General features: G+C 37.7%; 1 protein-coding gene across 1 annotated transcript; it reads right to left on the bottom strand.

The window, feature by feature from the left end:
* Positions 1 to 2,078: 2,078 nt before the first annotated feature.
* Positions 2,079 to 25,954, bottom strand: LOC127078819 (uncharacterized). The gene is made up of 3 exons (XM_051019244.1): positions 25,909 to 25,954; positions 22,326 to 23,132; positions 2,079 to 2,427 (listed from the first exon to the last, which is right to left on the bottom strand). The coding sequence occupies exons 2-3, from the start codon at positions 23,066 to 23,068 to the stop codon at positions 2,079 to 2,081; spliced, it is 1,092 nt and encodes a 363-aa protein (XP_050875201.1). The 5' UTR covers positions 23,069 to 23,132; positions 25,909 to 25,954.
* Positions 25,955 to 26,797: the final 843 nt, after the last annotated feature.

The following is a 26,797-nucleotide window of genomic DNA, read 5'->3' as shown; positions in this document are numbered from 1 at the left end:
CATGGAATATCAAGTAAAAACCCATATGCACAAAAATGTTCAAGAAATCCCACTAACTTCCACCAATAGATCCCAACTCAAAACCCATCAAAATTCAAGCTTTATTACAGCAAAACAGAAACCCAAAATCCTCACAAAGAATTCATAACAAAAATAGATCTGATTCAATAAAAGACCAAACATGACTAAAGTAGTAAACCTGCATATTTCACACAGAAACCCAAAATCCAACACCAACCAAGTAAAACCCACAAAGCCACAATATCACAAACAAAAAAATTTCAATCATTATCGTAGTTAAACAAAACAAAATGCATGGTGCAAAATCAAAGTTAGAGACTCAAGGTTAACACATACTCTTATAATGACCATTGTCAAAGTTATTGGCGACATCTTGTTTCCCACTAATGAGCTGCTATGGGTGGAAAAGCTGACGATATGTTCCCGTCCTCACCTTGTCGATAACAATGGTCTTCATACGAGGGAGAAAGGGGAGGCAGTCCCTGTTTAGGGTTTCAGAGAGAGAGAGAGAGAGAGAGAGAGAGAAGTGTGGGAAATGAAGAAAGAGAAAGAAGTATAAACAATGAGGGAATTATGTATTTGTGTTTTGGTTGGAAAGGAAATTTTAAATTGTGAGTTAATGGGTGTGCGTCACTTGTCAAGAAAGGAGAGGTTTGATAGAGTTTTAATTTTGACATTTGTTAATTACTGAAATATCCAATTACTAGTGTAAATTAAAATGAATGGAAAGGCAAGTTGGTAAAATCATTCAATATTATTTTGAAGGGTTAATAACACACACACACACACACACACACACACACACACACATATATATATATATATATATATATATATATATATATATATATATATATATATATATATATATATATATATATATATATATGAGAAAATGCATCATTAATTTAAATGCAATAATAGTTTATGTAAGTTATAAACTGATAAAAATTTTTTTACGATATTATGGGGGGAAATGTTTTACTGATCTTACGAAGAAAAATAACTAAAACAAAAAAATATATTAAATGTCATTGATTGAATCAATTTTTTTAATCAAATCAAAGAATATATAAATTCAAAAAACTAAAGAAACAAGGCAATCACGAGAATCCAGCCCACTAAACAGATAAAAGACAACCAAAGAAACACACCCTAAGCTACATCATCATATTGGCAATATGACTTCTAAGCTTAGGCCGCATCCATCCCTTTACACAATATTTTCTATAATTTGCTAACTATATTTGTGTGATCTATATTTCTATCAAAACAAGTATCATTCCTATATTGTCGAATTCCATAAATGGTCTCATCAATGACAATCTTCATGATGGCAACTTTCCAGCTTTTTCCTTTGGTGTATCTTTCAATCCACTTGATTTCCTCCATCCAGTCTTGTGCCCTGTGTTGAACCTCCATCCAATGGAGGATACCATCCCAAATCTCAAATGTGTTCCTGCACTCAAACAGAAGGTGATATATGGATTCATCGACATTACAACATAAACTACATCTACTATCTTGTATAATCCCAAATCTGATTAATCTATCTTTAGTTGCCAATTTTCTATGATAGGAAAGTCAAAGCACCAACACAACTCTAGGGCGCGCATGATTTGATCTCAGTAAATGGTTGCAACTAACTCTGGTATTATCATCAATCAACTCGCAATACACTTTCTTCATGGAGAATCTACGATTGTTTATCATGTCATTCCATAGTTGTTGCATCTGGTTAACACAATCCCTCTTTTGCATGATGTGCTTCACAATCTAAGAATTGATGCTACTAATATCACCAGTCATCACATCCTTTCCTTTGAGATAATAGATATGGATCCACTTGACCCACAAATTACCAGCTTTCCTGCATAAATTCCATAGGCACTTCAACAGGGACACAACATTCTAAATCTCAAGATTAATCACATTAAAACCAACTTGGTTGATGGGGTTACAAGTCTTCTTCCAAGCTATATGACACTTCCTACTGATCTCAGACTGACCAGTCTAAATGAAAGATCTGCAAATGAAATCAATCTTCTGGATAACCATCATAGGTATTGGGAAGCATTGCATCCAATACTGAGATATGACATGAGATATATTTTGACAAGTTGAGTCCTTCTAGCAACATTAAGGCCAGTAGACTTGACAATAAGGCCAGTAGACTCAAAGAACATATTGAAAGCATCAAGCAACATCTCCACTGACTTCTGGTCCCCTATACTGAAGAGCAACACATCATCAGCAAAAGTGAGATTTGTGAGAGACAATTTCTCACACTTGGCATGGTAATTGAAGTTATGATCCTTCTGCATCTTAGTCAAGGATTTATTCATATATTCCATCATTATGATGAAAAGCATAGGGGATAAGGGATCCCCTTGCCTGATGCCTCTTCTAGCATGTAAAACATTAGGAAAAAAAACATTAATGTTAAATCTATAGGAGACAGTGGAGGTGTCATTCATTATCCAAGCTATGAACTGTCTAGGCAGACCAACTTCCTATAACACACATTCCATAGCTTACCAATCCACAATGTCTCACGCTTTCTACAAATTAAGTTGCATCATAACCCTAGGGGTACCTCCCTTCCTAGTATACCATTTCATCAACTCAAAAGCCAGAAGAATATGGTTATGGATGACCTGACCTGGGACAAAAGCTGCTTGACGATGATGAATTATTCTATTAAGCACCTTTCCCAATCTATTAGTCAAGATTTTTGAAATGATTTTGTAGAAGGTAGTACATCTAGCAATAGACTATAATCTTTGATAGAATTGGCATTCTCATTTTTGGGGATTTAAGTAACCACAATACTATTAAACACTTTATATTTTTTTAGACTTCTCAATTGGATTGACTTGGATTAGATTCATATGAGTTTCCAGTTTCTAATTCGCCTCTTAATCACTTTCTTAATTTTGAGGTACTAGGGAAAGCGAGAGTTAATAAAGATTTCATAATATTTTTATAGTCCTTGATTAAGTGAAATTTATGGTTAGCTAGGAATGCTATTTTTAAAGGGGATTTTTTAGTTGGGAAAATATTGTTAGATTGGTGAAAATCGGGAGTGGTTTGAGACTAAATGTAAATGCTCTTTTCATTCTAGTTTATTATATTGGATCATTAATTCTTTAATGTGTATTTATATCCTTGAGTTAGATTAGCATTTGTTCATCTTTCCCCTCTCTTCCTCTTGAATTGGGTTGAATATTCATTTTTTTATTTTAAATATATTCTTTTGCTTATAAAAAAAACATAAATATATTTTTTATTTTTTAACTTTTAATCCCTATTTTAAATACAGTTTTTTGCAAGATTTTTACTATTTACAAATTTTATCAGTTGAAAGCCATATTTTTGAAAAATCTCTTCGCCCACAAATATACACAATGCTGAGTTTGTTTAACATATATAAATAGTAAAATTTTCTTTACATAAAATTTTAGAGGTGGAATTTCCATGTTCTCTTGTTCTCATTTCTAGAGGTTTCTTCCTGTTTTCTTCAGCAACCAAGAAGAATTTGACCATGCTAAAACATCATATCACTATCAACATGACATTCCAAAACACCAAACATGCTAAAACATGATATTATATTTCACCAATCCACAAAATTCATTGCTGTTAACTTTTCGCCGCAGCCATTCAATCAAATTAATACTATTAATTGGCATAATCGTCTCAAACTAATTAGAGAATATATTCTAATTTTAAAAATAGGTTATAATAAAAATAATTAAAAATAATAATTCATATTTTATTAAAATTATAAATAATAATAAAAAATAAACAATAAATTATATAAATATTTCAAATATAATTTAATTTATTTAAATATGAAGTTCATCCATGATAAAGAATTATTATCATTTCATAAAGGAAAATAATTCATTAAACGGTTAATACACGTTAATAACTAAGTATTTTAATTAATAAACAACAATTAAAAAATTAAATTGCAAAATATGAGAATATCTCTCATATTTTTTTGTCTCGTTCTTAAAATCATTAGATCAAACGTAACTATGTGTCAATTCATATGGACAATAAATGTGAATATTCAAAAAATTATATTTAAAAAATATTCTAAAGATTATGACATTCTCAAAATTTTAATATATTATGTTAAGAGTTTTAATATTTTCATTAATAAAAATAAATCATAAATAATACGCTATATTAAACTAATTTAAGATAGGTTGTTCAAAAAAATTTAAATTGAATAATTTAAATTATTAATTTATTATCTATTTAATCATAATAATTTAAATAAAAATAATACTAAACTTATTAATTTTTAAAATATTATTAAAAAATAAAATATAATGATATATATCTATATAAATAAAAAAAGTAATGATTAAACAACATATAACAATGTATTATTTTTCATCATAATTGTTTAAATGATAATTCAAAAATGTATTCTTTAAAAATAGAATGGACTGATAAGTTTTAATTAAATATATTAGCAATGGTTCTTAAAATATATGTGTTGATGGCTCAGTGGTTCATAGGATTTTAATGTATGCAACTCTTTGGTGAATAATCCTACCATTTTTTTTATATAAAACATTTAAATATAAAAGGAGGTGCTAATTTAATGGATAATTGACAATGATGTATAGATATATAGGAGAGAAAATACATTTTCTCTCCTACATGCGCATTGTCAGAGCCCAAAACCTAAAACCTGGTTGATTAATCAGTTGTTTTTAACTAATTAATTAATAAAAAACAAATTTTTATTTCTATTTTATTATCTTAAAAATGTTGAACATAAATGAAGACAGTCTAATCTTAATCAAAAATCATAATTATTTAATTTCTTGAATGCGTGATTTTAACAACAATAGGAAATCTAAACCCTCGTCCAAATAAATATTAAAATCATCAAAATCAAAAACAGAATAGTTCCCTAATTCACATGCTATGCAAATGTTCCAACCATCATGGGCATACATACGGCAACTTACCTCCATAGATTAGGTAGAAGAAAGAAACTAACCACTCTGCCTCATTTTTAACCAATAGACATAGCAAATATAAAGAGACAAAGGCTTCTCATTCTCAACCTTCTCATCTTTCTCTCTCATCAATCTCTTTCTCATTTCTTGTTTTTTCTCTTACAATAACTTCAATGCTCTATGTGTTTGTTTGATGCACAATTCAACAATTTTGAGTATCATTCTCAAAATTTTAACAATATAAAACAATTTAATAGCCAAGAATTAGGGAGGTTACTTCTTTAGTGAGTGTAATTTTATTGGTAGTATTTACAAATAGGATCTTAAAATAACACAATTGCATTTCAACACTAATAAAAAATAAATTATTAATATTAAAAAAAACCAAAGGTACAAAATTAACTATTATATTTGATAATTAATCCCATATAATTTTTTATAACAAAATATCCGTTATAATTATATAATGTAGACAAATAATACTGAATAAGTTTAATAGTGAAGCAATATATTATTTAATCTATCATATTAGTAGTTTAAAATTTTTAATCTCATCATTATTGATTAATGGAAAATCAATTTAAATTCTTGTATAACATCTTTTTTTTCTCCTAAATGTGGGACATTGAATTGCAAGTCTATATTAAAATATAGTATTAATAATTTTTAACTTGAAAGTTTGTTAAACAATTGACCTAAGCTTTATTTAATGGTATTTATTTAAGTAATATATATAAATTAAATCATTTAATTTTCATACTAACTAATACTATAAATATATTAGATAATCTTGTGACTCAAATTAAATAATCATTATTTGAACAATAATAACAAAATACAAATGTAATCTTATCTTAACGGTTATAAAAGGTTCATTTCAGTATTGATTGGGAATTTGTGCAATAAAGAAAATTAAAGTAAAATGCAAAATTTGACAATAACCAACTTTTCTTTATAATTATCCTATTTGATTTTAATGTTTTATTTCATTAAAATAATATTCTATTAGTTGTAGTTACTAATAGGATAGGAACAACGCGATCAAACCTTCTCGTCATATATAAAATTCATAAACATAAAATACATATTTAGAGCAAATATTTTTAGGAGATAAAGATAATTTATAAGTGTGAAATTATTAAAACATTGGAGACAATTTGTAAGTGGGAAATTATTAAAATATTGGAGACATCATTTTCAGAATTTTTGAGCAATCGGCAGCAAGAAAATGTTGTGGATATTAACCTATCAAAAATGAGAAAATAACATTTTTGTTTTATTAAATAATTCTGAATTTGTAAGACAATTTATCTATATAAATCCAAAAAAATGTCGGAATTCAATTGAATTATAGTTTCTTTGTGTAGAATTCAATTAAATTATTTTAAATAAAAATTATTGGCTCTTTTCCTATCTCAATCAATATATAAATATATATAAAAGTTGTATCTATTTGCTATTAAATTTAATATCAAATAATTATAGAGAAGTAATAAATTAAATAAAAAATAATTAATTTTTTTCAGGAGAAGAAATCAAAAACCAATATAAAATTTAAAAAATGGAATTTATGAACTTTTAATCTCAAATGAAAACTATAGAGAATTTTTTTATCAAGACCTTAACATCCTAGCATTTTTTATAAGTAAAATATAATAAAAGAAAATAATGAAAATATAAAATATTGGAACATAAACTAAACTCATTCAAACCATGAAACTAACCCGAAAAATTATATACATGGTTTAAATAAAGCAAAAATGGTTTAAAATTAATTAAAACAAAAGCTCACACTCGAAGACATAGTAAGTTATTCCTTTTTTAGGTCTAAACTATGATGATCCATACACACATCTCACTAAATGATATAAATTGTTTGGAACTCTTGGAGTGCTAAGAAATAAGAGGAAGCGACATTCGCACGGTTATTTCCCCATTAATTAATTGGAAAAGCTAAAGAAAAGTACTTGGACCTCGGCGATGACCAATTGGAATATGCTAGATGAAACAATTCTTAACAAGTTTATCCCCCACAATAAGTTTATGGTAAAGGTGAGCAAAACACAAGTAGGGGGATTGAATTATGTCGACTTTTTCGTTCTTTTTAAGTTCTTATGTTAGATTCAAAACACAAGGTTATATAATCCATTATAGTTAGAGGTAGGCAACAAATATAATAGAAAAAAAGAATAATAACACACAGAGTTATCTCGGTCCCTCTCACAACTCGAGAGTAATTTAGTCCCTTTGTACTACTAGAAATTTTCACTATAATCGCACAAGATTACAATTTGCTAAAGCACACAAGAAGGAGACTTCCTCTGCTCAAACGCATAAGTAAGAGACTTCATTGCTTAAGCACACAAGCTAGAGACTTCATTTTCTCAAACACACAAGTAAGAGACTTCCTTGCTCAAACACACAAGCTAGAGACTTCATTTGCTCAAACACTTTCTTGCTCAAACACTTAGTAAAAGACTTATTATAATTTATCTACCAAATAAAAGATTGTTCAGAAAATACACTTGATATACAATCAGAGGTGTATAAAGAATACACAACAAATAGACTCTAAAATACTTAGGGATTTTTAAAATATACAACTGGTATAGCTTCCTTATTATTGTCAGGTGGAAGAATAACACACTCAAAGTTCAAAGTCCATGTACAAACACTTGACAATTCCACTTGCAACATTAAGAAAAAAACGGAACATTCAAAATTATTGGAAGTAACTGATTTGATAATATGGGATGAAACGTCAATGTCCCATAAAAAATGCTTTGAGGCTTTGGATAAAACACTTAAAGACATCATGGCAGAGCACGATTATAAGAATTCAATGTTTTGTCGCAAAGTTGTTGTTTTTAGAGGAGATTTTAGACAAATTATTCAAGTTATCCCAAGAGCAGGTCACTCAGATATAGTCCATGCTTCAATTAGCTCTTCATATATATGTGACTATTGTCAAGTACTTACTCTGGCAAAAAATATGCGACTTCAACAAGGTTCAGGAAATCCAAGTTCACAGGAACTGGCCGAATTCTCACAATGGATATTAAATGTTGGACATGGGAAAATTTGTGAGTTAATGACGGTATTGTAGATATTGAAGTTCTGGAAGAGCGACTAATTTCAAGGTTTTTGACGATCTTATAAAGGTAATAGTAGATAGCACATATCCCAATCTGTTATAAGATTACAAGAATGAAGATTTCTTGCAGTGTAGAGTTATTCTTGCTTTAACGATTGAAGTTGTGGACATAATCAATAATTATGTATTAGACTTAATTCCAGGTAAATATTACTTTTGTTGCGTATAAATGTTTCTTAATTAATATCAGTTTCTAATGTATTAATGTTTCACTTCTTTTCCATTTTGAAGGAGAAGAAAAGGAACACCTAAGTTCTGATTCAATCGATAAAACAAAGTTATAATTAAGCTTATGAAGTTCTAACTCCATAATTTATGAGTTCTCTAAGAACGCCATGTCTACTAAATCACAAGATCAAGCTAAAAGTTGGAACATCCATTATGCTAATGCGAAATTTGGATCAGGCAGAAGGATTATGCAATGGAACAAGATTGATAGTGACAAGGTTGGAAAATCACGCGCTATAAGCTAAAATTATGTTTGGAGAGAACATTGAAAACATAATTTACATTCCACGGATGTCTATGTCACATTCTGAATCACCATGACCATTCAAGTTGATTATGAGACTATGTCTGATCATTGTCTCATACGCAATGACAATAAACAAATCCCAAGGCCAATCCATTGATAGTGTAGGATTGTATTTGCCTACTCCTGTTTTTAGTCACGGGCGAGCAAGAATGATTTAAAGATCCTAATATATGACAAGGAGAATGCACTGTGTGTGTCTGAGTACTACCTATATTGTGTTCAAGGAGGTCTTTCAATCACCATCTTAGATGGTAAACCATTATTCTATTTTCTTATGCTATAACTTTATTTGAATTATTTTGTTGTCTTTTTTCTACTTTTATAAATCTAATTTTAGAAATTGAGTTCTAACTTATTTATTTATGTTGTTGTAGGACGAATAAATGACTTTTGATTTTATGGTTGCTCTATTGAACTCACAATTATCTTGATTGACAGACGTATTTTGAAATGCTAAGCAACACTTTCTCTTAACTTTTATTATGTAGTAATTCAAAGTTTAAAACATCATTAAACTTTTATTACTATCTTTTTATGTTTGCAAAATGTTAAAAAAACTCTTTATTGTTTTGGCCATTTTACATACATCATTTGAATGTATTATTATGCTCAATACATAAATTGAGTGTAAATTTTAAATTAACTATATCATAACGAACTTGGTGAATAAATCTAATCTTTAAAAATAATAGTGAGGGACGTGTAATATGAATACATACAAGACCTGTGTGTTAGCACGGGTAAGTTACTAGTTTGTTATATCTCAAAATTATTCTGCTGTTGTTATTTCGAGATTTTTTTTAAAATAACCAACTTTTTCAAAAATAATTTGAAAATAACAATTATTTCAAAAAAAATACCAAAATAACCACATTTAAAAGAGGATGCGCTGGATGAATCGGCACATCCCTTAAACATGAAGAGGAGACGCCAAAGGCATTGACGCCTGCATTGGGCTCCTCATGAGGAGGCGCCAATGCTCTTGGCATATGCATTGACCCTCATGAGGAGGCGTCAATGTCTCTGGCGCCTGCATGGTGCATGTTGTGTATGCGCCAATTCATCTGGCGCATACACCCTTGTATTAATTTTTTTTATCAAATAAAAAAGAATAATGTAAAAAAAATTATTCATGTGGTAATAATTGTTACATGGGGTTAACAAAAATTTAATGACCGACCCGACCGAAACTTCCCCCTGTTCCACATCCAGGTGCGTTAGTTTGTCTCCAAGGTCTCCCACGATTTTCTTGAGGTGTTTGAGGTCTTTGTGTGCTGACCTGATCGAATGATGGTTGGTGTGAAGGTCCGATGGAAGTTCCAACGATATTTGACATATGTGTCATCATTTGTTCCCAATATTCGGAGGGGCTCTGGCCAACGACGCTTCAGTAATGGAGTTTGATGCCTATGTCATCGTAGTTAGGTCGATGGGTTGGATGGATTGGGGACGGTATAGTTGCCCAAATTGGGACATTGAATCGTTTTGGAAACGAAAAAATGGTTCATGGGGCGTACTATAGTTAAACAATGGTTGTGTGTTTTGGTGATGAGATGTTTGAGTGGTCATTGGTAGGGGGCTACGATGAAGTGACCCATATGAATCATCTGGGCTATAGACGGTTGTGGTTGCAACGTATGATTGTTGGTGTGTAGGGTTTGATTCTTGGTTTTGTGGTTGGGTGGGTGGCATGAATGGATTGCGACGTTGGGTGGTTGGTTGTGGGTGGATGGCATGAACGGGTTACGAGGTTTGGTGTTTGTTTATTGTGTGTATGTGGTAGGTTGATATTGTGAGGTTGGTTGTTGGGTTTGGGTGGTTTGACATTGGTGTTGGGTGGAGAATTGTTGTGGGGCGTATGATGCCGAAGCTAGTTGGCGTGGATCCATCAAATACTGCGGCTCAGATACAAATTGCTGAGTTGTTACCAACCTAAACCATGCCATATATTGTTAAGTTGGTCTTGCACCATGGATGATTGGTTCGTTTAAGATATGTTATCGTCGATTTCTCCATTGACGACACATCTCTTTTGCAAAGTCTCTCCAGTCTGAATAATCCCATTGTGCATCAACCCTTTTTTGATGCTAATTCCCCAAACACGTGGGAGGTTCTGGAATCTGTTGTTGCATATCGAACTGCAGTTTGACCCGGTCACTCTGGTGCATTCCACCGTTGTGAACTGAATAATCGGTGTCTTTGTTGTCCAAACTGCACCATCATCATGGTTCACATCATGATCAAGACCCATATATGACCTCCAGAAAAACTTTAAAACAATACGAAATGATTAGATGATAAATAATCTGATAAGTATTTTTAAATTAAAATATAGTTGTGTAGAAGTATTACATCGTCAGGTCCAATATGGTCCAATAGATTGCGATAGACTACAATAACGTGTTTCAGACACCTATTGTAGTTCATCCCCCTTACTGACCACCTTAGATTAAAAAAAATGAAAAATATTACTTACAATTAATTGTAATATAAAATATAATTAATTAAATGGTAAAGTGTTAGACTTACTTTGTTGCAAACGGAAACATGAATGAGTTCTCGTTTATCGGGGCGAGTGACAACATTCTTGACCAACCCCATGCTTGTAGCAAATACGCACATGAAAAAAACGTACAAGTATTCTTTTTTGTAGTTTTACACATTGCACTATGTAGATGGGCCAACACAGCTGAACCCCAACTATATGTGTTTACCTTATTAATGTTGCGTAACAAAGGTAAATACATAATATTTACTGAATTACCTATACTTTATAGAAATAAAAAATTACCAAATAAAATCATAATATAACACCGAGATTTAATTATTTTCTCGTACTCGGTTGATTCTTTGGACAATATTATACTCGCATAATATTGATTAAGGTATTTTAAATTTATACCTTTCCCCCTTGCTTAACTGGATGACTCTCCCTTGTCGCATCCTGCGAAAAATCAACCGGCGAGCCTAAAAATAAAAACGCACAGAGCCGCCACTGAACGTTATTTATCCCAAGATAGGGAAAGGAAACGCTCAGAGAAACCTGGAAAGACATGGTCTCGCGACCAGAGGGAAAAGGTTCGGGAGTCGGTTACGCAAGGGGAAGGTATTAGCACCCCTCACGTCCGTCGTACTCGACGGGATCCACGTCCTAGAATAAAGAATAGGTTGCTAAACATCACACACACACACGGGGAACGCAGGTGGGGTTAAGAGGAACGAGCTCGATAAGGTATCGCACCTTATGCCTACATATCTTGTCTGGAACAAGAATCAGAGCCACTGTAGTTCGGCTTACGCACGCCAAACAACACAAAACATACAAACAAACAAGAGTGGCAAACATGGAGCCCGACAACCACTGGATGGAATTACGTCGGCATCCGAACCAAAACACACTCAAAAGGGCAAACATGGAGCCCGACAGCCAATTCTGGGCTTACGTCAGCATCCGAACCCAAAACATACTCAAAAGGGCAAACATGGAGCCCGACAGCCAATTCTGGGCTTACGTCAGCATCCGAACCCAAAACATACTCAAAAGGGCAAACATGGAGCCCGACAGCCAATTCTGGGCTTACGTCAGCATCCGAACCCAAAACAAGACAAACAGCACATAACAAGCAAACAAACAAACAATAACTGGCTAAAGAGTCGGAGACTCGAGCCTAGCATTTGTCAAACAACACACACAAATAAATAAAAAGGCGCCCGGAGTGGTCTCGCACGACCACCTGCCTACATACCTCGTCTGGAACGAGGATCAGGGCGATGTAGTTCCCCTGAAAGGGACTAAATTGCTAACCAGAAACCGGGGAAAGATACACAACTAGGGAGCTGAGACTCGAGCCTAATGTTGTCATGCATCGTTAACCCTAAGTTCGGTTTTCTATCCTACTTGCATAAGCAAACTAACCTAACCAGGAAAGAAGCTAGCACACAAGCATACAATCATATATCATCAAATGAGAACAGGTATCTCAAACAAGCATGTCAATCAGAGATTCACAGAGCACGCACTATAGCCAAAACAAGGGGCTCACACAATAGGTTTGACTGCCTCAGCAAGTCGTCTGTACGGGCTGTGTTTGCTCTTAACCTTGCCATTACGAGGCTAAGGTGAAGCAGATGAAAGGATGAAGTGAGGATCAGACCTCACAGCTCTTATCCCTAACCAGGGAGAGCTGACAAATGAGCATGGGTCCAGAATAGGGGAACCCTTCTATACTCGATGACTCTGACACGACAGATCTTGGGGTTTTGATCTCAATGCTACAACCATGTAATGGGAGCAAGGAGAAGACTCAACTGAATAGTGGGGGACAGGTTGCTTGTCCCTACCTTCCACCAATTGCCTTACTTGAAGGACTTTTCCTGCTTGGGCTTAAAAATAAACATACACAAGCATTGCCTCTTAAGGAGGACTTCAGACAATTTGCCCGGCCCGGTAACAGCCGGGTCTCCAGACTACATGAAGTTTTAAGAAGTTACCTCGATGCAAGTTGCTTAAGCAAAGCAAAGCAATAGTTCACAAGGAACTGAGCAACTAAAGTACCTGGAAACAATCAAACTCAGTCAGTACTCAGTCAGACAAACTGTAAAGCAAACAGTTAAACAGCTTAAACAATACAACACAAAACAAGCCCAAGGCTTAAGCCCAAGCTCCAACACCTACAAAACAATGTTATGTTAGTGTACAAACATCCACAACATCAATTAAAATCAACTTGTATCATTCTCCATGTACATTATGCTTTTGATCCTGAAAAACCAAGCAAACATTAGCAACTAGACCACTAGGCCAAGCCTAGGGTCCCAAAGCAAGAAAAAAGTTAAAACAGCAAGGTATCCACCATCCAACATCAAATTAACATCAAACAAGAGCAAACATCATTGGTCTCATGTTTATATCATCCACCAAGCTCATGTTATGCACAAAACAATCCATATTGGTTCAAATGAAGCACCAAACATACAAACAGAATTATTGCATTCAAATCCATACCAAAACACATCCAAAAATTCTCAAATTAAATACACCTAAACAGGGGTCAATCAAGGTCTACCATGTCAAATTTGAGCTCAATTGGGCAAATGGAACCATGTCAATGAAAATCAACAAAAACAGACACCATTTCATGCTTCAATTCATACCATCAATGCATACATCCACTTCAAAAATTCATATCTCATTGAAAACAAAAAAGAAATGGATGAGACCAAAACAAGGAGGTCCTAAAATGTGTCTTGTTCATGCATATCAAATTTCATGGCCATACAATACAATGTGAGCATTTCCCAATCATTCTACCAACCTATGTCATATGAGCTTGCACAAATGATCTCCAGAAACGAAAAATCATGATCAAATAGAAAATGCAGTGAAAAATTCTACAAAAATTCATACAACATCACGACATTCCAACCAATCATCATGCAAAATTTCGTTCAATTCTAACATGTATAGGTCACTCAAAAAAATCCTGCAAGTTGACATAATGAGGTGTGACACAAATTGTCACACCTAAGTTCCAGAATTTGCTGCTCTCTAACCAGGTATCCAAAATTCATGAAATTTACATATAAATAATCCTCAATGAGTCAAGAACCACCACAAAAATTTTCAAGAATTTATTCTACATTATGAGCATTTCATGATCAAATTACAAACATGTATCAAAATGTGACATACATTAGAAAACCCTATGCCAAATAAAATATTTCCCAAGCACAACTTTGACCAATAGGTCAAAAAAAACCTACACAAACCAAGAAAGCTATAGAAAAAATTTCCATATTTTTTGGATTTTTTTACTATTTTTTACGATTTTTTAAAGGTCATATGAATTTTTTAATAATTAAAATGAATTAACTTAAATTAATGAAATTGCAGTGGCATTATGGTAATTTTTGGCGCGGCGGGAAACATGTAATTCAAATATTTGAATGGGAAACAAGATCAAACGCTCTTCCTCATCATCTTCAACACGCAAAAATTCCAGAAAATTCGATGAACCTCAAGAACACGTTCCACTCAAACCTTAACCAAAATTAACGAAATTACATCCGTTGGAACCGTATGAACGCGTAGAACACAAATCCTAACTCCAATTAACCTAACAATTTCTAAATCTTCAGAATCGAATGAGTTAGGGTTTTACGTCAAAACTTCGAGTCAAGATTTCTCACACTACGCTCAATCATTTTCAATTCCGAAAGCAGCACGATAACCTACACACTATGCACTACAACACGCACACCTTAATTCAATGAAACAAACGAATCGAATCCTGGACGAACCTGCTATGGCAGCGGTGTAATCGGTGGATATGGCGCGCGATTTGCATAAACAGAAGCAGTGCCAGCTCGTATAAGTAGTATGTGATGTTCCGGCTTGATCAACTTTGCTCCAATTGTTCAAAATTGCAATTCACCATTGTTGATGTGGTATTGGACAGTTGCGATGCAAGGCTCTTCAGGCTTCAATCTTTCAAAACAGTTGGAGAAGATGAAGTTTGTGATCGAATGCAACAAGAATTGTGAAGATTGGTCCAAGATTGATGAAGAAATTTGAGATTGAAGATTAGTGTGTTCTTGAGCAAAAATGGAGAGAATGTGAGAGATCTAGATCTGTTCTTGGTAATTGTGATATTCTGTTGTGATTAGCAAGAGATTATGAATATATATGGTAGCCTTAATCATGCTTAAGTGTGTAATCAACCAAATTAGCATTGTAAGTGAAAATGTCATTTTCCAAATGAAGGGTAAAATTGGAATTTCACCATGACAGCTAGCGCCACCTGTTTTGACAGCACATACACCTTCTAAATATCATATGTGAACTGTAGAAACTTGTTTCATGCTCATTGGTTGCTCCATTCTCAAATTCACCATATGTATGCATTTGGTCCATTTTTGTCATTTCCATTTTTCAAGACAAAATCCAAATTAAAAGCCTTATGCATGAAATGAAAATTCAAACACATTCTAAATGCCATTCCTGAGGTGTTGGAAAAAGTCCCATTCAAAAATTCCCAATATTTTGACATTTGGACAATTTTGCCCCTGGTCCAATTCAGCTGTCCAGTTGAAAAGTGACTTTTTGCCTTGGCCATTTTTGAACAAATCCAATGATGCACCCTCAAAGTACATGTCAAATGGAGTTTGTGCATATAAAGAACTTGCAATTTGGACAAACCATGTGGAAGTTATGGCCTCCTGATTACGGGTTTTTTTGAAATTCACTGAGCCATATTTTGCAAACCGTACATTGGATTTTCAAGTTCTTGGACTTTTTGGAAAGGTGAGAACAAGATCTACATCTGTCATGTTGAACAATTTTTCATTTGAAGCTTCCTTGGACTTCTGTTTTTGAGGTCAAAAACTTTCCATTTTTGGAAACTTCAGTTACCAGTCACCTGCTATTTTTGGCAGTTTTTGTCCTGACTTGATTTTCTTCATTCTTAAGCTTTGCAATGTCATTCAACACTTGTTCCAACATGAATGAAGTGTGTCTAACTTGTTTCCACCTCCAAATCCACCAGATCATGTACAGTTGACCACAGTTGACTTTTCATCTGATAGATGAATTTGGCAATGCATTGATCAATCTGAGCCCCAATTTCCAACTGAAATGGCTCAAGGGTGATACCCTAGCCTCCATAAGCACCATATAGTCACAAAATGATCCTCATCTCCTTCATAAACCCCATCTCCTGATCCAGCCCTGATTGGCCCAATACAACTGATTAGGGTTGACCAGTGGTCAAAACCCTAATCTCAAGGAATCTTCTTCAATCTCCTAATGACATCCAACCATGATGATGATGATGTATCATTTCAAACAATATGAAGACCAATACCCTTGAGAATCACAAAACCCTAATTCACAGCCCAATCCTCAGATGGCCAGGATCAGTCAATAAAACCCTAGGCTTGCATTTTCTGACTTCCTCATCTCCTGATCAAGACTTGGGAAGATGGCTTGCACTATGTAACCACATGCTATGCAATATGAGATGCCTAATGTCCTAAAATGATATGCAAATATGTTAATGCTAGTCCCAAGAGAGGAGGGCAAATTTTGAGGTGTTACAGCTGCCCCTATTCAATCCACTGTGAACCTGTCGATACGAAATAGCCTCGGATTTCGGATGATCAGGATGAAGAGTGATTGAATACCCAGAACAGACGAACAATTTGCACTCTGATGAGATAATAATTAACAACGCCTGTCAGCATCGGCGAAGAAACAAACTCTGAAACGTCGACCTGGATACCAAAATAAAAGGTAACGCAGGGATAACCATGGTCTGAACACCACATCCACTCGGGATTCTCATTCTTTTTTTGCTTTTCTTGAACCCCGAAAATTTTCTCTTCTTCTACCTGGTCCGAAAACCACTTCGGTCTGAACTCCGAAAAACTGGCCTGAATACCATAAGTGCTTCAACCTGATAGTCGGAAACTTCACTAATCACCACTCTAAGGGCAACACGTCAGAGGGTACACCTTCAACCAGACACTGACTGATGACTGGGAAGAAACTCGACGTTTACTGAACATCGGACGATGATGTTTACTGACACAAAAAAAAAGCTCGACCAGACATTAACCAATGACCGGGAGGAAACTCGATGTTTACAGGCACTGAACAATGATGTTGACATGACATCAAACAATGATGCGGACAGACATCAAACAATGATGCGGACAGACATCAAACAATGATGCGGACAGACATCAAACAATGATGCGGACAGACATCAAACAATGATGCGGACAGACATCAAACAATGATGCAGACAGACATCAAACAATGATGCGGACAGACATCAAACAATGATGCGGACAGACATCAAACAATGATGCGGACAGACATCAAACAATGATGCGGACAGACATCAAACAATGATGCGGACAGACATCAAACAATGATGCGGACAGACATCAAACAATGATGCGGACAGACATCAAGCAATGATGCGGACAGACATCAAACAATGATGCGGACAGACATCAAACAATGATGCGGACAGACATCAAACAATGATGCGGACAGACATCAAACAATGATGCGGACAGACATCAAACAATGATCGACCAAACACTTACTGGTGTCTGGGAAGAAACGGTGGTTCCAAACTCACAATGCTGAACTCCTCGGAGCATCGTCTTCGCTGTCAGACAAAACCAAACCTCAAGCGGTAATCACGGCTTGAATCGCGCTGATCGCGTAACGTCTTCTGACTGTATCCCCATCTCTGTCCGACGGGAACATTTCCTCCAATATCGCACTACTGGGGAACATTGCTGATCTGACGTTGTGATGCTAATCTCCTCAGAGTAACATCTTCACCTTTGGTGAACCCCAAATCTTCAAGCGGTAACCACAGTTTGGGTTGCGTTGAATACATCCCTTTTCCATCTCCGTCCGACGGAAGGAGTCTTCTCCAGTGTCGTACCACTGGGACAATACCTGTGATCCAATCATGAGGCTATACTACTCGGAGTAACACTTTCATTTTTGGGCAAAATACCTCTCAAACAGTAACCACGGCTTGAGACTAGCTGACGTTTGCAATGATGCATGCTTGATTTCTTCTGCGTAATGCTCCATAATTATGGAAATGCTACGCGATTATTTATTTTTCTATGCAATATGCAATGCTTATTCTACATGATGAATGCATAAAAATATCCCCCTCAAGGGAATTTTCTGGGGAAAACGAGACTCTCTGCTGAGGAACTCGCCACTGCTCCGATTTCCACCCTGCCGGGGATAGCACTGCTGCTAGGAAATAGACAACCCTTGCTGGGGATACAGATCCTTTGCATCCAACCCTCTCGAGGACATGCTGGGGATACAGATCCTTCACTGCACTCTGTGGGAATACCACAGTCTTTGACTTGCTGGGGATATAGATCCCAACTCTGCTTTGGGAACCCTCACAGATACTCCCGCTGGGGAAATGAGCAATCTTCAACCTGCTGGGGGAATACCATCCAGACCCTGCTAGGGGAACGACAACTACTCCGCTGGGGAGGACCCAATCAATCCACATGTAGGATACCCTCGGCTGGGGATGCAGATATTCGTCTGCTACGGAAACTCGTTCAATCCACTGGTAGAATGAACACTGTTGGAGATATATGTCATTGAAAAAACCCGCTCCACTCGGGGAACTAGCTGGGGAAATAAGAAAAGTTGGCACAACACCTGTCGACTCATCGAACCAAGGTATCCACCTCCTAATCTCGCACCAGCTTTCCACTTTTGAGAACTCCCAGACTCGTCTGGACCTTTTCTGCTCCATCATCTTGCATTCCAAGTCGTTCCGCACTCGACGAGACGTACTCCTGGGATTTATACAAAAATTTCAATTTTCCGACTTTGAAGAGTCTTCTTGATTAATTTCAATGGTCGTCGGGCGTCTCTCGTCGTCTCTCCGTTCCTCCTTCGTCCCTGATCGAACTCTGCGAGGAATTACAAACTTTCCAGTCTTCCGACTTTGAAGAGTCTTCTTGATCATCATCAAGGCTCGTCATACGTCGCAACGTCGCTTCGTCGTTTCTTCATACGTTCGTCCCTGACTGGACTCTCATGGGGATTTCTTTTCGTCAAAAGCTTCCACATCACAACCTGCAAGTGAGTGAAGAATATCTAACAGTACCTGCAAAACAGACCGTCAGATAAAACCGTGCCCCAGGCGTGTCAAGATCTCAACACTTGGGTCACTCCGCCTTCCAAATAAGATTTCAAGCTTTCAATCTTATAAACATGCATTGGAAGGAAACCTGTATGTCTTAAAATGCAAAGATTCTTTATCAAAATAATCGGATGTTTTTGCAATCAAAGCGGTAATGAAAGACAAAAACAAAATTATTTGACTGAATATGCATTTTATTGATTGGAAAAAATGTGTGGCTCAAATTGAGCAATACAAAAGGAAGCAATTCCTGAAAAGAGGTAATTGCACAAAAGGAAAAATCTATCCTAATGGCAATGTGAAACCCGTGATCTCATCGAGTTCCAACTCAGTTACACCCCATATGTCCTCAGACTCTCCATGCTTTCTGCCTTCTGAACAAGACGTTTCTGACTGATCCCTACCGGGTATTATCCATGATGCTTTAACCAAAGCGCAAACGATCATGCCAGACGCAGTTATTCGTTTCAATCCCTCTTTTGCCTGGACCGCCCTTCCGGGTTTTCAGTCCACCGGGATACCCTTTTTTGCTCAAGTCGCCTTTTCAGGTTTTCGACTTGCCGGGTGTACAATTTTCTTTTATCCCTAATTTTTGCCCGAACCTTTCTTTCTGTTTTTGGTTCGCCGGGATGCCCATTTTTGCCTGGACTATTTTATTCCTTTTGTCCAGCGGGTCTATTATACGAAGTATTTTTTAACTGCGTCCGCATTCACAGGGGATGGAAAATCCTCGCCATCCATGGTCGTTAGCAACAAGGCTCCGCCAGAGAAAACCTTCTTGACCACGAATGGACCTTCATAATTCGGCGTCCATTTGCCCCTTCGATCGTTTTGAGGAGGAAGGATCCTTTTCAGCACCATATCACCCACGTGATATACCCGAGGTCTCACCTTCTTGTCAAAAGCACGCTTCATCCGTTGCTGGTACAACTGCCCATGACAGATGGCTGCTAGCCTCTTTTCCTCGATCAGGCTCAACTCTTCATATCAGGTCCTTACCCATTCAGCCTCTTGCAATTTCACGTCCATCAGGACTCTCAAAGAAGGAATCTGAACCTCAACAGGTAATACAGCCTCCATTCCATATACCAATGAGAAAGGAGTTGCCCCAGTAGATGGGCGCATCGACGTTCGATACCCAGGATACAAGCTCCCTACTCAATCACACCATCGGTGCATTCGAATGTTATCTGGGCAACAAAAGCTCCTTCACCTTAACCTCCCCATCAGACATCAGAATCCGTTCGGATTCAGGGTCAGGCCCCTCCTCCGGGATCGGTTACTCTCAAACTTTCGATCGGAGCACCTCGAGATGTCCTCATCAGGGAACTCAAACTTCATCGGTTGATAACCTCAACGGGTTGCAGAGAGATGTAATCAGACAATACACCCCTTGATTGCTTTCTGAGAGTATCACAAATCAGTCAATATTCTTTTGCACTCTCACAACCCGTCCGGTCAATACTGGATTCTCAAACCCATACTCGATCGGATCCATCTCGGAAATCCACAAAGTGGTATGAACCAGCATACACTGTCTCAGTCGGCGAGCAGCCTATGCCAAAGTACAGCAAGTTTTTTTTTTCGAACAGTGAATGTACTGTTTCACAGTCGATAAACTTTTTGCTAAGGTAAATTGCATGCTCTTTTCGACAAGACGCGTCATGCTGACCCAATACACCTCGTAGACCCCTCGAAGGCCGTCAAGTACCGATCAGCAATTGCTCCTTCCACAGGAGGTATCAGAATCAGAGGTTCCTGCAACTTATCTTTTATCTTTTAATGCCCCTTGGCAATCATTATTTTACCTGACCGTTTGATCTCTTTTTTTTTCAACATCTTGAATATAGGTTCACACGTGGCTGTTATATGAGATGTGAACCATGACAGGTAGTTCAATCTTTCTAAGAAACCACGAATCTCTCTTTTTTCTTTTCCTCGGTTCAGGCATCATTTTTTATTTTTATTTTTTTTTTTATTTTTATTTTTTTGCAGGATGAACCTCGATTCCTCTCTTATAACGAACCCCAACGATTTACCGGATTGCACTCTGATAGTGCACTGACTTGAATTCAACCTCAGTTTGAATTGTTTCAACCGGTCACACGACTTGTCCCGGTCTGCCAGATGCCCCCCTTCTGCTTGGGACTTTGCTATCATGTCATAGCATCTGATTCCATGATGAATCATATCATGAAACAAAGCCACCCTGATACGCGGCATCGGCGCCCTGCTTCTCAAGAGGACAGTCTTCTCTCCGTGGTAGCTTGTGAGCAACGATATCGGTGTTCGACCCTGGCGTATCCTGACACGACCAGGTGAAGGTATCCACGTGTTCCTTCAACCAGACTACCATTCTGCTCTCGACTTGCCTCTGAAGCGGCCCTAATTTTACTTCCTTCCTGACCTCGGCGGTGCTTGGAATAACAATCTCAATCCGCTCTTCAGGCGGCTGAATCACCTTCTCCTCTTGTTTTCAGCAATCTGGCCAATCCCAACAGATCACAATCTTCTTCGTCTTCTTCTTCAGCAAGATAGATCGGATTGTCGAAGTCATATGAGGGCGTAACCAAATTGTTATCAATGAGATTCGGAGAATTGTTTTTGAAGTTGGGACGAGACAAATCAAAAAGGAAAAACAGAAAACAAACATTGCCATTTTTATTTGTTTTTAAACTTCAAAAACAAATGAAAAACAGGGAACACCGCTTTTTGACTGAAAAACATCCATTTATTAATGATGCAGAAAATGCAAATTTAAACATGAGGTGGCCCTTACAATGGACCATTACGTGTCGGGCAACACGTATGGCTTTCATGCAAATAAACTGAAAACAAGAAATATTACTCTTCCAGATGAGTGTCAGTGCTGATCTCTTTAAGCCTTCGAGTTTTGGACTTCCATCCCTGGTATGCACAGCTTTATCCAACCATCAAACTTGCAGTTACCATCAGTCTCTTCACCCATCACACAGGCGTGATCCGAATCTTCAGCAATTGCACTCACCATTGCCTGACCATGTGCTGGCATGGGATTAGCATTAACATTCGGTGACGGCGCAAAATTGATAGCCTTGGAGTCCACCAGGTCCTGGACAACATTCTTGAATGCTCTACAGCCCTCAATGTTATGCCCCGGTGTACCAGAATGAAATTCACACCGGGCGTTCTCATCATAGTTAGGAGGCCTCTGATCTGATCTCATCGGAACCATCGCCCTTGGCTGAACCAACCCAAGATCCATCAGCTTTTTGAACAGAACAGCATATGTCACGGGCGGCTTGTCAAAATGGCGATCAACCCCTTTTCCTCTCATCTGGTACCCGGCTCTCTGTTGAGGTGGCTGACGTTGCTGCCGGACTGACTGATTACCAGCAGGAATGGTTACTGCAGCAGTGTGCTGGTAGTAACGATCCCTACCGTGTCCTCCCTGGGCATACACAGCACTTGATTCACCCTCGTGCTCGCGCTGGTCGTTACCAAATGATTTCTTCGGTCCAGATGACGAAGCGTTTCCTTGCATGTTCCCCATCTTCAGCCAATCTTCAATCCTCCCCACCTTTTCGGCAATTACTTTCTGCCCCAAGGCGAACTCTTGCATGACATGAATCAACTCTCCCATCTTCTCTTTCAGCTCGAGAACGTCGGCGTTGGGAGGATCCATCAGTTTGGATTTGTTGCCCCTAGCAGGATATCTGAGCAAACGAGCTATGCGCACCGGTCGACACCTACAAAATAGCAAATGGGTTAGTATGCATGAATGCAACGTCTATCCATACGAGGAAGATTCTGTCCTTTGATTCTGGTTTCATCGAGACAGATAATATTTCACCAATAACATTCTGACATTCAGATGTCTCTCAACCAGATTCTCAATCCATAATACTCCCCATATGGCTAGACGTAAGTTTGGTGCAGATGAATGCAAAATGAGAATGATGCAGATGTATGCAATGCATTGGGCCATCCTCCAAGTCATCTGATCATCTGTTGCTCTGAACTACAGCTCGGATCCCTGGACTGATCACAACCATCTGAAGGACTACATGTAACCACAAATCCAACTCAAGGGTTCCGAAATAAACGGAAGACAGATACACCATCATCATCATCATCATCACCAAACCATATCCGAGTAGACACATCACCCCTATCTGAATCGGCCCGGGGAACCCGAAATAAACGGATCCCCACTGATAAAATATCTCGGCCCGGGGAATCCGAAATAAACGGATCCCCACTGATAAGTCACGGACAGCACTCCGGCGTCACGGCAATAAATGACCATAAATCCGACTTATAATTATGTCTCTGAATCACAGATCAAAAGTCACCATCTGGAGGCTATCTGAACAAACATCTGACAGAACAACCCTCCCCTCACAGGTAAGTTCTAATCAAGTCATCCTAAGGCGGATAATGGTCTCGACAATCGGGCGGAGATACTCAATGGGTTTGCCCTTTCGGGTGTGCCATTGTAGCTCCCTTAAAATCGTCTAAACCAAAGATCCGGGAATGATCGGTCACCAGAGTCAACAACTCAAATGGAGTGACTCAAACAAAGCGGAATATCCACAGAGATGAGCACTATCAAGTGAGCCTCGTCCGGCTTGTGGCACATCACGCCGCCAGGCACATGTTGACTTAACATGAAAGAGGCAACGTGAGACCACACTAGTCCTAGGTGTATACTCGGGCCTGGGTTTTAGCCCCACTCAGAACACCCACCCCAAACAACAGAACCACCTGCAGAGGGCGGCAACAACATGATAGTATGATGCATGCAGACATTAATGCAAATATAGATACACACTGGTTAGAATAATAAACGCAATAATCAACACATACAAGCAACCTAAACCAATCCTAGAACGCTAGGAAGGACTCGCTTAGGGACGATGGACCAGCATAGGTCAACATGTCTGTTAGTCCCCAGCAGAGTCGCCAGCTGTCGCATCCTGCGAAAAATCAACCGGCGAGCCTAAAAATAAAAACGCACAGAGCCGCCACTGAACGTTATTTATCCCAAGATAGGGAAAGGAAACGCTCAGAGAAACCTGGAAAGACATGGTCTCGCGACCAGAGGGAAAAGGTTCGGGAGTCGGTTACGCAAGGGGAAGGTATTAGCACCCCTCACGTCCGTCGTACTCGACGGGATCCACGTCCTAGAATAAAGAATAGGTTGCTAAACATCACACACACACACGGGGAACGCAGGTGGGGTTAAGAGGAACGAGCTCGATAAGGTATCGCACCTTATGCCTACATATCTTGTCTGGAACAAGAATCAGAGCCACTGTAGTTCGGCTTACGCACGCCAAACAACACAAAACATACAAACAAACAAGAGTGGCAAACATGGAGCCCGACAACCACTGGATGGAATTACGTCGGCATCCGAACCAAAACACACTCAAAAGGGCAAACATGGAGCCCGACAGCCAATTCTGGGCTTACGTCAGCATCCGAACCCAAAACATACTCAAAAGGGCAAACATGGAGCCCGACAGCCAATTCTGGGCTTACGTCAGCATCCGAACCCAAAACATACTCAAAAGGGCAAACATGGAGCCCGACAGCCAATTCTGGGCTTACGTCAGCATCCGAACCCAAAACAAGACAAACAGCACATAACAAGCAAACAAACAAACAATAACTGGCTAAAGAGTCGGAGACTCGAGCCTAGCATTTGTCAAACAACACACACAAATAAATAAAAAGGCGCCCGGAGTGGTCTCGCACGACCACCTGCCTACATACCTCGTCTGGAACGAGGATCAGGGCGATGTAGTTCCCCTGAAAGGGACAAATTGCTAACCAGAAACCGGGGAAAGATACACAACTAGGGAGCTGAGACTCGAGCCTAATGTTGTCATGCATCGTTAACCCTAAGTTCGGTTTTCTATCCTACTTGCATAAGCAAACTAACCTAACCAGGAAAGAAGCTAGCACACAAGCATACAATCATATATCATCAAATGAGAACAGGTATCTCAAACAAGCATGTCAATCAGAGATTCACAGAGCACGCACTATAGCCAAAACAAGGGGCTCACACAATAGGTTTGACTGCCTCAGCAAGTCGTCTGTACGGGCTGTGTTTGCTCTTAACCTTGCCATTACGAGGCTAAGGTGAAGCAGATGAAAGGATGAAGTGAGGATCAGACCTCACAGCTCTTATCCCTAACCAGGGAGAGCTGACAAATGAGCATGGGTCCAGAATAGGGGAACCCTTCTATACTCGATGACTCTGACACGACAGATCTTGGGGTTTTGATCTCAATGCTACAACCATGTAATGGGAGCAAGGAGAAGACTCAACTGAATAGTGGGGGACAGGTTGCTTGTCCCTACCTTCCACCAATTGCCTTACTTGAAGGACTTTTCCTGCTTGGGCTTAAAAATAAACATACACAAGCATTGCCTCTTAAGGAGGACTTCAGACAATTTGCCCGGCCCGGTAACAGCCGGGTCTCCAGACTACATGAAGTTTTAAGAAGTTACCTCGATGCAAGTTGCTTAAGCAAAGCAAAGCAATAGTTCACAAGGAACTGAGCAACTAAAGTACCTGGAAACAATCAAACTCAGTCAGTACTCAGTCAGACAAACTGTAAAGCAAACAGTTAAACAGCTTAAACAATACAACACAAAACAAGCCCAAGGCTTAAGCCCAAGCTCCAACACCTACAAAACAATGTTATGTTAGTGTACAAACATCCACAACATCAATTAAAATCAACTTGTATCATTCTCCATGTACATTATGCTTTTGATCCTGAAAAACCAAGCAAACATTAGCAACTAGACCACTAGGCCAAGCCTAGGGTCCCAAAGCAAGAAAAAAGTTAAAACAGCAAGGTATCCACCATCCAACATCAAATTAACATCAAACAAGAGCAAACATCATTGGTCTCATGTTTATATCATCCACCAAGCTCATGTTATGCACAAAACAATCCATATTGGTTCAAATGAAGCACCAAACATACAAACAGAATTATTGCATTCAAATCCATACCAAAACACATCCAAAAATTCTCAAATTAAATACACCTAAACAGGGGTCAATCAAGGTCTACCATGTCAAATTTGAGCTCAATTGGGCAAATGGAACCATGTCAATGAAAATCAACAAAAACAGACACCATTTCATGCTTCAATTCATACCATCAATGCATACATCCACTTCAAAAATTCATATCTCATTGAAAACAAAAAAGAAATGGATGAGACCAAAACAAGGAGGTCCTAAAATGTGTCTTGTTCATGCATATCAAATTTCATGGCCATACAATACAATGTGAGCATTTCCCAATCATTCTACCAACCTATGTCATATGAGCTTGCACAAATGATCTCCAGAAACGAAAAATCATGATCAAATAGAAAATGC

Source organism: Lathyrus oleraceus, chromosome 5, assembly GCF_024323335.1.
Source record: "Lathyrus oleraceus cultivar Zhongwan6 chromosome 5, CAAS_Psat_ZW6_1.0, whole genome shotgun sequence".
In the NCBI taxonomy this organism is placed as follows: Eukaryota; Viridiplantae; Streptophyta; class Magnoliopsida; order Fabales; family Fabaceae; genus Lathyrus; species Lathyrus oleraceus.
This window is presented reverse-complemented; position numbering and strand designations above follow the sequence as displayed.